The following is a 13405-nucleotide window of genomic DNA, read 5'->3' as shown; positions in this document are numbered from 1 at the left end:
GGAGAGAATAAAATACAAAATTGTGTGTGTGTGTGTGTGTGTGTGTGTGTGTGTGTGTGCACTCCTCCTCTAGTGAGGAAGATGGCTCTTGCCTACATAATCACACACTCCCTTCACTTTGGTGGCAACCCACCCCACCTCCTCCACCACCACCACCTCTCTCTACACCCAGCCCCTCCCTCCCTCCCTCCCTCCCTCCTTCTGTCTGGGGCTCTGTGCATTTCTCACAGAGAATCTGCAGAATAATGGAACCACATCGTGCAGCCGGTCTCAGTGTTTTCAGCAGAGGTTTCTGCCCAGCAGACATCAGACAGGAGCTCATTTAGAGGAGACATTTAAGTAATTGGCTTAAACGTTGCGGCTTTTTTTTTCCTTTTTTTGTTCTTTTTTTTTGATTCACAGCAATAGGACTTGTTTCACTTATTTTTCTGCACCACCTGCTTTTATGTTTGTCTGACTTGTTCCTTGTTTTGATGTTTATATGAGGGATTTACAGGCCCAACATAGTTTTTCCAACATAAATCAAGTTTTTCCTACGTTTTGGTGCAGGCCGCTTTCTGTTTACCTATAACGGGAATGGGAGGATCTCACTGGGTTTTTCTTTTTTGTTTTTTTTGTGTTACAGCATACATAGATACCAGCTCTGTACAATCATGTCCTGTGATCAGACCCCAAAAGGGAGTAAATTTATATGTTTTAATTTTTGGTTTCATGATGGTTTTGCATTAATTCGATGGAATAGTGTTCCGGTATCGGTCTATGCAGACAGAGATGACTAAATATATAAAATAAGGCTCTGGGCCAGCTTCATATTTACCATACGGACATGAGAGTGGAAAGTTATCAATCATTTTATCTGATTCTTTGTAATAAAGTGAATAAGCATATTTCCAAAAACGCAGATCTACTCCTTTAAGCCTGATGTGCCCTCGGGAGATGTTTACCTGTGGAGTGTGGGTGGTGCAGGCATTTTTGTGGAGAGAATAAAATACAAAATTGTGTGTGTGTGTGTGTGTGTGTGTGTGTGTGTGTGCGCGTGCGCGCCTCCTCCTCTAGTGAGGAAGATGGCTCTTGCCTACATAATCACACACTCCCTTCACTTTGGTGGCAACCCACCCCACCTCCTCCACCACCACCACCTCTCTCTACACCCAGCCCCTCCCTCCCTCCCTCCCTCCCTCCCTCCTTCTGTCTGGGGCTCTGTGCATTTCTCACAGAGAATCTGCAGAATAATGGAGCCACATCGTGCAGCCGGTCTCAGTGTTTTCAGCAGAGGTTTCTGCCCAGCAGACATCAGACGGGAGCTCATTTAAGAGGAGACATTTAAGTAATTCGCTGAAAAGTTGCCTCTTTTTTTTTCCTTTTTTTTTTCTTTTTTTTTGATTCACAGCACAGGGACTTCTTTCACATATTTTTCTGCACCACCTGCTTTTATGTTTGTCTGACTTGTTCCTTGTTTTGATGTTTATATGAGGGGGATTTACAGGCCCAACATAGTTTTTCCAACATAAATCAAGTTTTTTCCTACGTTTTGGTGCAGGCCGCTTTCTGTTTACCTATAACGGGGAATGGGAGGATCTCACTGGGTTTTTTCTTTTTTTTTTTTCTTTCTTTTTTTTTTTTTTTTTTTTTAATAAAGGCTGTAACTAGATTTTCTGGAAGCGGGTATGGGCGAGTTTTTTTTTTTTGCTCCACAGATGGGTCTTTCGGAGGTAAGAGCACAGGAACCTTGCTGTTTCAGATGAAATGTGCAGCTCGGGTTTTTGTTTGGAAGATTTGCGACATGGGCTGAGCTCCTGTGATGACTCTTTTCTCCTGAAAGCTGTTGAATCATCCGAGGATGGACGACGGAGACGGATAAAACCCTAACTTCTCTGACAGACTGTAATTCAATATCGTCACCTTTACTCGCGGAAAGTGCGCACGCACTGGCACCGAATGACACCGGAGCTTTTGAGCGCACCAGACTGGAACTGAAGCGTCGGCCAAATTTCCAGTCCCTAAATTTGAGGTTTTCACGGCGGAGTTTGGTTAGTGTGTGACACCATTTGGCGTTCAGAAGCAGTTTTCTCAAGTACTGGCTCAAAAAAAAAAAAAAACACAGTTCCTTTTAGATTTCTTAACTTAAATGTAGACTCTAAATAATGATTGACAATGCATCTGTATGTGTCTGGGTTTGAAATAGGCAGGCGCATGTATGAACCATGTTATAAATTACCTTAGCAGAATACAAGTGAAGTCAGCAGATGTGGTTTTCCTTTTCCACGTGAAGTGGTTTTGACTAAAATACCCTGTTAGAACCGGATATTGGATTTTTTTGGGGCTGTGGACGCATCGGTTTAACCTTCAAGTCTAAATCCTAAATCACTTTACGCACACATTTGTTCGTGCTTGGCTTTGAGACTCAGCTTTAGTCCCAACCCGCCGCAGTGACCTTGGCCGCTGCAGCTGGATTTCCCTGCGTCCCTCCGTCTCCTCACCGGACAATGTGGCTCCCCCGCCTCGCGCTGCTGCTGCTGCTCCGGTTCTCCGGTGTGTTGCCGGTGGAGGGGCTCAACACGTGCCAGTCCATCAACCTGGACGCGCAGAAGTCCCGGCGCATCGAGGCGGTCCGCGGACAGATCCTCAGCAAGCTCCGCATCCGCAGCCCGCCGGACGAGGACAAGGCACCGTCGCCTGGCCCGGTGCCCCCGGAGGTCATGCTTCTGTACAACAGCACGCGGGAGCTGCTGAAGGAGCGCGCGCGTCTGGCCGAGTCCGCGTGCGAGCGCGAGAGCAGCGAGGAGGACTACTACGCCAAGGAGGTGCAGAGGATTGATATGCTGCCCCCCCGCACCGACACTAGTGAGTCCATGTATGCGTTATGGCAGGGTTTCTCAATGTGTGGTCCGGGGGCCTCAGAGGGCCCGGAATGATCCAAATTACATCGTATAATGGTTCCCAGCCCTTTGGCTTCTGACCCCTTTATATTAAATCTGCGTATGATTTTCCTTCTTATATCATTTTATTTCAAGGGGTTTTAAAAGGCTTGAGAAGGTTAAAGCATCCACGATTTTACAACATCGGAGAATAGTTTGCTTTCTTATCCATTTAATCATCTTGGGACCCCATTGGTGCCCCACGCCCGAGGTTGCGAACCCCTGATTTAACATATAGCAGTAGTCACTTTTTTTTCCTACTTTAATGGACCGCATGTCAAGAATAAAGTGAGCTGACTCAATTGCAGCCATAGACTTCCCTTCCACCAGAACAAAATCTTCCCCGAGTAATAGTACAGGAGTATTAGCAGCAAAACCCGATGGGTTCCTACTTAAACCATCATTTCTGATGGTTAAATTGCGGATGTACTGATGCATAAGCACATGTTTATTGTTGTATCTGGTGCAGGTGGTTCCAACTGTTTACTTTATACTGTTTGGTTGTGTGGTTCAGTCTGTAGCAGTGCACCAATTTTATATTGATAATGCATTTGGTAACAGTACTTCAAGCCCCCCTATCTAGCATTTATAAGCTGTCTATAAACGTTCAATAAATGGCTTATAACACATCATAATGTAGTTATAAGCAGCTATTTGGACATTTTTAAGTGTTAATGTACAGTCTTTGTCAACCGTTATAACTTCTATGTAGACACGTTTTATATGAAAACAATATTTTACTATATTGTAATTTATTTTTTTTGACTAGCCTCCAGTTTTGAGAAGTTTTATTTTTCGACAAATACACAAAAACACTTACAGCTGTGTATATCTACATTATAGTGTGTTATAAACTGTTTATTAAATGTTTGTGTACTGCTTATGAATGGTAATAGAGGGACTTAAAATAAGGTGTTACTATACATTTTGTAAAATGTTTTATCTAGAAAGTAGCTAATATTTGAAGTTGACAGATCCAGTGAATGGAGTAAAAAGTGCAATATTTCCCTCTGAAATGGATCAAAGTTTCGTGAAATGGAAATTGTAAACTAAAGTACCAGTACTTTTTTAATTACGATATTTGCACAGACAATACATCAACAGAACAGAAGGTACTGCCTGTCATTGCTTGTTTAAACCACGAGTACTGCTGGGGGCTGCAGTACTACTGCCCATGAAACGGAAGCAGTGTCTTTTGGGAAAATGAGGGAGGGGTGGAGAAAGTAAGTTATCGAGAGTTATCCTGCCCCCTTCCTTCAACAGCTGCCGTAGATGTACGCTTGAGCAAGACACTCAATTCTCTGACGCCTTCAGAGCAGCTTTATAGAGGCAAAGCTGAGTGTTGATGCACCACATTTGAGAGATTTGAAGAATAATGGTGCTGGATAATACATGGTACATCAATATGTAACTGTCCATGTGGTAGGTGATGTTTTATACAGTTAAACCCATGAATGCAACAATTGCCCAGATATTAACATAAGACTAGACACCATTACTCACTGTTCCCCAAACTTATCATTTACTTTTGTGACACTCATCAGCAGTAATTATGTCCCAGACAATTCATCAGTCCCGCGGCGCTGTTTTTACCAATCGTATGAATACAACATTGTCTAAGAAGGCGTGAGATGTTGTTGTCATTAGACATCCTTCACGCTCAGTTTTTTGTTTTTTTTTGGTTTGCATCCAGACACGGTGCAACCAGTAGCACCCAACCCCCACTACAGAGTCGTCCACTTCGACGTCAGTGGCGTCGACCTGACCAACAGCACCCTGGTCATGGCCGAGTTCAGGATCTTCAGAGCTCCCAACCCGCAGGCCCGGGCCTCAGAGCAGAGAGTGGAAATCTATCAGGTAAACGACAGCACGACGCCAAGGGACGAGAGAGCACAAACCCTGAAACACCGGACTAGCATGTAATCAGCAATATCAGTCAGAGACTGCTTTGCCTTTTTAAGCTTTTACATCCAAATAAAAACCTTTTATTCTGCAATTATGAAGCAGACACCAAGTCCTTGCTTCCGTAAAATCCCCTAAGGCCCCATTTGTCCTGTTTTATTAAAACAGAAGTAGAACCAAAACCACAGAAAAGTCTCTCTCACTTGTTTCCTCTCTATGAAAAATGATGTTCATATGCGTAATGTGTAATCAGGAATACCATTTAAATTTGTCTCTTGTATAGATTTCTCCTTTCAGGGTTTTGGGCATCAGGCCAACAAGACTATTATGACACTTAATCTCCACCAATTAAGCTGAATTTATGTGTTGGCTTGAGGGAGGCATTTTAAACCTCTTACGGTAAAATGTTAGCCCCAGGAAAGCGAGTCTACATAATTTATGGGCTTAATGAAAGTTCTTAAGGTTATTATTGGTTTTTACAATAACACAGTGTAATGCCCTGTGCCATCCATGTGTTATGTAAAAATTAAGGAAGATTAACTCACTGACCCCTTAACCACAGTGGAAAATATAATATATATATTTTTTAAATATATAGAGGAAAAGAAAGCAAAACATCATAATGTGTTGCTTGTGTCATCTGTGCCTCCATCACTTTTTTTTTTGTGTCAGCTGCTGAAGCCAGATGAAGAGACAACCTCCACTCAACGTTATATTGACTCCCGCACCGTTCAGCCCAGGGCAAAGGGATCCTGGATCTCTGTGGATGTCACAGAAACCATTAAGGACTGGTTGTCAGATCCAGGTCAGCTTCAGCACAAGACAAGTATATGATCCATACAACTCTGTTTGTGTAGTTCATCTTCACGTGTGTCCTTTTCCTTCTTCCCGCTTCAGAGAATAATCTTGGCCTGAAGCTGGGCGTCCACTGTCCCTGCTGCACCTTCGTCCCGTCCACCAACAACATCGTTCCCAACAAGAGTGAGGAGCTGGAGGCCCTGTTTGCGGGTTAGTTTTGGTTCTTTTTGTTTTGACGGCACATCATGCAAGCCAAGTCTTGGTACTCATACTGTACATGTATATGGATAGTGGATGAATAGAGGACCTTTCTAAAGGTCAGAGTAACCCCCAGTGATACTAAATCTTAAACTGTACTTGTATATTTGGCTCAAGCCCCAGGAAAGTGAGTTAACTGAATTGACCCACCTGTTACAGAAAAGCTGTTTCATGTGATAGATGGAAATGTTCAGGGAAAGACTGAGATCTGAGATTCTGCCTGATTATGATGATTTTGGACTTTCCCGAGTGCTGCAGCAAGTATCTGTAGATGTTGCTTGTCTGTGGATATCAGCATGGAAAATTAGTTGTTGAGCCAAAACACATAAAGAAATAGATCAATTAACATGACGAGCGGTGTGCCAAAGATTTGATGAACTATATAGGTGAAGTTAAACCCATTAAACAGTTTCATCCCAGTGGCCATACAGCTGAGAAATGCAGCTTTAACAGGTTGGTTGTAAATGGCTTTGTAGGGGCATTAAAAGCACTTGTGGAAGATTTATCGGTCCTGTGCAGACTCTTCTGTAAGGCGTCTATGAAATGATTAATGAATCACTAGCAGACGGTCAGACAGGAATAATGGAGAAATTGTTCACACCGTGATACTACTGAATACCAGACTGCGTGTTGCTTAATTTAGACTCCAAATTATGGCACTTTCCTCAAGATTTACACTCAGCTGAGCCAAGTCAGGTTTGTTTTGGGTTTTTTTTCTACACTTGGAAAAAATTCAACTTTTGATACTGCTGTGAGACAAGCAGGGGCTTGTTTTGGGCTCTTCAACTCCTTTAGCTCAGAAATTCTCAGAAAAAACCATTAAATCAGATACATAACAGTCAGGCCATCATTCCTGGCCTTGTAAACAGCTGTTTCCAGCTGTGTACTGCAATAGTTTTTCTAAAAGTGTAGAACTTCAAAATTAGTCCTCCTGACTCCTGAGAAAAACACTTAGAAGTATAAAAACCATGGCTGGAGGATATTCATGAACAGAATCTGTGGATTTCTGGTTATTACTATATCTGAACTACCACATGTTTCCAGCATTAAAATTTTGCAAACTTCAAAGGTATTAACTCAGGGGTTCCCAATCGTTTTTGGCTTTTAAAATGAAGAAATGTGACAGGTTGCATATACAGTATCAGTTCCATTCAGTATCAGTTATTGATTGATTTTAGTTTTTACAGTCCTAAAGAGAGAAACCTATCCAGTTTTTCACAATTAAAAAAACAACAACAACAAAGATTAGAGAAATATCTGAAAAATAAATATAATTTGTGTGGCAGAGTAATTTTTCTCTTTTTTTTCCTCTTGTTAACTATTGTGTGACCCCCCTCAGGTTTATCCTGTTACTTCTTGGGGGTCCCAAGAAGGATTGGATTGTAATTATTGACTATATGAACTTTAATGTTGCAGCTGGTTAAGTTGGAGATAATGTTAATAACTTTAGTTACTGCTGGCTATCGTGCTAATCCCCTCTGGGATCAATAAAGTCTTACCTTAACCAATAATAATATATAATAATTTGTTCGTTGCTTATATTTGTATTATTAGCTTTAAATTGTGATGGAATTAGTAACTACATTTATCAAATAAATGTAGTGGAGTAGAAGTATGAAGTAGCATATCATGGAAGTTAGTAAATTTGTAACTTTCCACCACTGTCCACTACTTTTCATAGGTCTGGATGACGAACAGCTTCGTCAGCTAAGAAAGCCCAGTCAGGTTAAAGGCCAGGCGGATTTCAGCACCAAGACACCGCACCTCATCCTCACCTTGCTGCCCAGTGACCGAGTCGACAACCCGGCAAAGAAGAACCGCAAGAAGAGGGCAGCCGCCACAGACACCACAACCTGCTCCCGGTAGGCCGCCAACCAGCCACATCTGTGTGACTATGTTTGACTGATTTACAGCACAGACAGGATTTGTAGTTTTATAATTCTCAAATCCGGTTGTGGTGGGTGGTGGATTTCAAATTTTTTTTTTTTCCCTCCAGACCCAAAACTCACTTTGCAGACTACTGTGTAGTATTGACCTTGTGTTTAGACTGCAGATCAACAGGCATGCAGTTTTTTATTTAGACTACCTCACACTGCAGGGAAAACTCTGGCAGCCTTGCATGGTTATTACCTTGTGATGGCTGGTTCGTCAATAGTGACCCGTGGTGATTTTCCCATGACCCAGCTTTGGGAGTTGAAATGTGTATGGTGTGTCTCTCTGTGTGTCTCAGTGGCTCAGACCAGGGCTGCTGCCTGCGCTCACTCTACATCGACTTCAGACGTGACCTCAACTGGAAGTGGATCCATGAGCCCAAAGGTTATAAAGCTAACTTCTGTGCTGGCAACTGCCCTTACCTCTGGAGTGCCAACAACCACTACAACATGGTGAGTGGGTATTTATATATGATTAGGGCTAGAAATCAAAACTCAATTTTTTTTTGTAGAGACTGAAATATGTCTGTAGTACCCAGTATTGAAACGTGTTCATGGCACTTAATGCCTGTCGTGATTCGTAAATCTGGTTTATTTATTTTTTCATCATGTTGTTCCTCATGTAAATCAAACCTTTACCACTTTTAGACTTATTTTATTAAGTGTTTATATAGCTGATTGTTTTTAGACATTTAACATTTTGTCTTCTTTTGTTAAACTGAAAAAAGGGGTTTTGTAGAAAAAAAGTTTTTATAAGGTATAGGTTGACCTTTTGGAAAAAACACCTATTTGGTTTCTTGCCCAGAGTTAGATTAGCAGATTGATCTGACTGTCACATCTGTTAGATAAGTTCAAATTTAGGGCCAGGACATGATTATCTTAGTTTAGCAGAGAGACTGGGAACAGGGTGAAACATTTGGCCTGGCTCTGTCGAAAGATCCAAAGCTCAGCCTACCAGCTCACTAATTAACATGTTATATCATGTTTTTTCTCCCTGCGCCAAGAAAAGTTTCAGTATGTAGCGCTGCATTAAACCACAGTCTGTTGTTGTACGGATTAAACAAACAAAGCGCAAAGTGTTAATTAGTGAGCTTTAGAGATGTTGGTATGAATTAGCACATTGCCAAGAATGTTGAACTATTCCTTTAAAGTGAACTATTGAATACACTGCAGTTTTGGTACCAAAACTCCTAACACATCAGGACTAGAATTATAAACTTTCAGACAATATCCAGGCCTGTACTGTATGACTGGGTTCATTTTGAGTCTGACTGGCCACTGTGAAACACGCCACCACAAAAATATCTCTTTTAACCACTCAGACGAATGAATTACACTACCCTTTCTAATACGATCAAGCGAAGACAAATGTGCTCTTTTTTTCCAGATTATATTTTGCTCCAATCTTGAGGTTCGTGAGCTTTTTTTTTTTGCTTAATAATTTGAATGGAAACAGTTACAGACCTCTCAGCATGAGACACAGCCAAATTATATAAACAGAGATCAACGGCATCTGATCAGTTATAAGCAGCTGCTGCAGTCCAAACAAAAACAAATAATGAAATGTCAGATAAAATCTTAGTAACTCCTCAGTCTCTGTAGTAAAATGCTGTGGTTTGGACCAAACTCCAATCCACTGTCAGCCAGACTTCAATGTACAGAAACTTTGAAATGCGAGTGACGTTTTGCCTTTTGCTTAAATGAGCTCAACATGCTTTGTTTGTCGTCGGAAAAAACCACGGTCAGCTAAAATTGGATTTTCACATTTATTTGACACTCAAGTTTGCTACAACGAGACATTTTGCTGCCACTGTGGCTTTTAACACAATTTGATTTGCCTGGTTTTATGGAGTTTGGGAGTTTTTGTCGTACATGTTAAAGTATGTGAAAGAGAAATAGGGGAAACACATTGACCGACAGTGATTATAGGATAGTGCCAATGGTTAAACTTGATTTGACAATAATGGATTTACCTACTGAGCCTTCTTCTAAAAGCCCCTGAAAAGCTGTTGGTATTACAACACTACATCAAATATTTATGACTAAATACACAGCAATCAAAGTTAAAGTTTCAAAGAACTATTCTTAGGCATTCTTTATGAAGAGTTTAACTCAGGACTGTGTCGCTTTGGTTTGATCAAAGAAACACTCAGACGTTTTAGGAAACCAGCTTATTTTTTCTCAAACAAAGAGTTAGATAACAAGATCGACCACTCTAACATCTGGACAGTAAATATGAAGCTGAACCGCCCGTAAATGCTTAGCTTAGCGTGGCACAAAGAGAAAACACAAATACAGAAAGTCTGTCTGTCAGAAAGTCATGTGAAATAACCAAAACTGGGACTTTGGCAGAAAACTGTGTTCATTTTTCATAGGAAGAAACTGAAAGTATGTTTTCAGGGCCGTTAACTTTCCTTTATTTCTTTCCCCTGGTCAGATCCTGCCCCTGTACAACAAGCTGAACCCTGAGGCCTCTGCATCGCCCTGCTGTGTTCCTCAGGACCTGGAGCCCCTCACCATCATGTACTTCATTGGCCGCACACCACGTGTTGAGCAACTCTCCAACATGGTCGTCAAATCCTGCAAATGCCGCTGAGGGAAGCGAGTTCAGAGGAAGAGGTGAGGGGGGCAGAGAGGAGGAGAATGACTACAGGACCAAAGCTACACACTGCTTCGCTCAGGGGGAAAATAAAGACGAGAGGACAGATGGATCCTTTGTTCATTAATCTTTGCTGTTTGATCACCTTTAGCAGATATTCGAGATGTTATTTTTTTACTCTACCTGACTCAAATATCAGGATTTTGCTCCCATTCTTTACAGGCATGAAACTTGTCAGATCCTTTTTTTTCATTCTCTGGAACTTTCCGTCTGATGTAGGACACTGTAAATATGACAACATAGCTGAATTAAACCTGTGCTTCGATATTAAAAAGGGGGTGTTGTGTGATTTGGCCACATTTGGTCTGCCTGCTGCATAAAAAGGATTCTTTTTATCAGACTTTTGGTTCCACCTTGGTCGTGTTCCTGCGGCCGTGGGCAGCTAGACGGGTGCTTGTTTGCTTTAGGGTTGGAAGGTGTTGATAGGAGGGAGGCGGTTTGGAAAGGTTTGCAGACAGAGACCTTTAGGCGTGGGAGGCAGGGAGCAGATAGAAAAGAGAGAGAGGAGCTGTGTCCAGGCAGAGGCCCTGCCAGCTCTCTGCGGTCCCGAGCTGAAATCTGCCCGGCGTAAACAGGATGTGAAAGATTTCCAGACACCGACCCGACCACTCACGGAACGCTAGATTTAAATGCTCCCCTCATCTCCTCTGTTTCTCTCTCTGTTGCTCGAGGTTCTGGGATTTGTGGTGGGAGGGGAGAGGGAGAAAAGAGAGGCTTTGAAAATGAGACGTGGGATGATAGGGCTGTATTTGGAACAACTACAAGTTTGAAAGGTGGTATTTTGTAGCCATAGCAAATTTGTAACTATTTGGGTCGGGCTCAAAAATTCCGTAATCACACTCGCATGCTCATTTTGTGAATGTGCCTTCATTATCTTATTGTAAAAAGCTGTTGACTCATTGCTATTCCTATGCTGTGATTATATTCTGTCATACCTATGTTTACCATCAGCCTCACTGATTCACTTACTCACGCACACACACACACACACACACACACACATGCCACACACACCGAGTCTCTCTCTCTACACCAAGTATCCACATTGACCACTTTTGATAGAATGTCTAAATGCTGAAAATAAAAAGCATCCCCCGAGCTCATTTTAAATATAGGCTCTCTGGTATGCCAGTGGTTTATGTGTGTGTGTGTATGTGTGTGTGTGAGTGTGTGAGAGAGAGAGACAGAGCAACTGGGTGTGTTGTGCGTGTGTGTGTGTGCGGCCGCTGAGGTCATGTTGATAGAGAAAATAATGCCTGAATTTTATTGTGAATTTTATAGCGACTGTGTGTGTGGAAAACATTTGTAGGCAGATGTTCTGTCTGTATATATGTTTGTTTATATATATATATATATATATATATATATATATATGTATATATATGTATGTGTGTGTGTGTGTGTGTGTGTGTGTGTGTGTGTGTATATATGTATATGTATATATATACATACATACATATATACGTATATATATATATATATGTGTGTGTATATATACATATAAATATATATATATATATGTATGTGTGGTTGTGTGTGTATATGTATATATATGTATATGTATATGTATATATATATATACATATACATATATATATATATATAAATATACATATACTTGTGTATATGTATATATGTATATATATATGTATATATATATATATATATATATATGTATGTATATATATATATATATATATATATATATATATATATATATATATATATATATATATATGTATATATATATATGTAGCAGCTGGATAGCTCAGTGGTTAACACTGTTGACTTTGGCGCAGGGGGGGTTCAAATCCCAGCCAGCGTGGGGTTATACATATCTAGTGTGGACTTGATGCTGCTGGCCTACCTCAGTATGAGTGAAACCACAAATTCGAGAGTCACACCGGCTCGGACGTCACCCTGATGAGAAATGGGCTACTGGAAAAAGACATACATGGAGCAGGGCAAATAATAGGGATTTGTTGGAATGGAATACAAGTAACCCGGATGGGAGGGGCTACATGCAGAGATTGTGGGATATATGGATGCTTTGAAACCCAACATCTAAGCTGACAAGGAAACAAACTACTAGTGTTCCAACATTAGCAAACGGCAACTGCTATCACAACTAGAGATTGATGAGGTACAACGAACATGCTACGGCAAGGGGGAGCCAGGACGACAGGTCAGAGGGGAGATATCATCATCCTTCCAAGCCCTTACGACCTTAACACAGGGCTACAGATACAGAGAAGATACACAGGAGAAGCAGAAGCCAGGAAAATAAATAGGATGTTCTCCACCAAACCATCCAAAGTGTACTCTCAGTGGCAAGGTAATAACACGAGAACAGATCCTCCCAGGGCTGAGACTGAACAATACCTGAAGAGCATATGGGAGCAGGAGGCATCACATAACTAGTGGATCACAGCAATCTCCCAGAACGAGATCCAGTAACCATTACAATGGCAGACATCCAAGAACGAGTGTCAGGTATTAAGAGCTGGACAGCACCAGTCCCTGATCCACCCATCTTGTAGCCACCCGGAGTGGTTAACCCAAGGGCGGACAGATGTACAGATGAAGGATCATGAAGGACCCCCATCCCAACCGGCCAATAACCTTTCTCTGTACAACATGGAAGCTCCTGTCAGGCATCATAGCGGCTTAAATGAATTGAAAAGAATTTGTAGTAATACCAGGGACTAGATTAAGGGATGGGGACCAGCTACTGGTTGATAGAGCAGATAGAGCAGTCACCCAAGACTGCAAGACCAAGCTGTGCCTGGATTGAGTACAAGAAGGCCTATGACTCAATGCCACAAACATGGATACATGAATGCTTGGAGATGTACAACATCAACAGGACACTAAAAGCCTTCATCAAGAACTCAATGGGGGCTGTGGAAAACAACTCTGGAGGCCAACTCAAAGCCTCC

General features: G+C 41.6%; 1 protein-coding gene across 1 annotated transcript; it reads left to right on the top strand.

Moving 5' to 3' along the window:
* The first annotated feature begins 1693 nt into the window (after positions 1 to 1693).
* On the top strand, positions 1694 to 11504 carry tgfb5 (transforming growth factor, beta 5). The gene is made up of 7 exons (XM_040119076.1): positions 1694 to 2844; positions 4612 to 4775; positions 5493 to 5625; positions 5718 to 5828; positions 7558 to 7738; positions 8107 to 8260; positions 10245 to 11504. Exons 1-7 carry the CDS (start codon positions 2487 to 2489, stop codon positions 10401 to 10403), a joined length of 1260 nt encoding a protein of 419 aa, XP_039975010.1. The 5' UTR covers positions 1694 to 2486; the 3' UTR covers positions 10404 to 11504.
* Positions 11505 to 13405: the final 1901 nt, after the last annotated feature.

The sequence above is a fragment of the Xiphias gladius genome, chromosome 23, assembly GCF_016859285.1.
Source record: "Xiphias gladius isolate SHS-SW01 ecotype Sanya breed wild chromosome 23, ASM1685928v1, whole genome shotgun sequence".
NCBI lineage: Eukaryota > Metazoa > Chordata > Actinopteri > Istiophoriformes > Xiphiidae > Xiphias > Xiphias gladius.
Note: the sequence above shows the minus strand (reverse complement) of the source record. Positions and strands in the feature narration are given on the sequence as shown.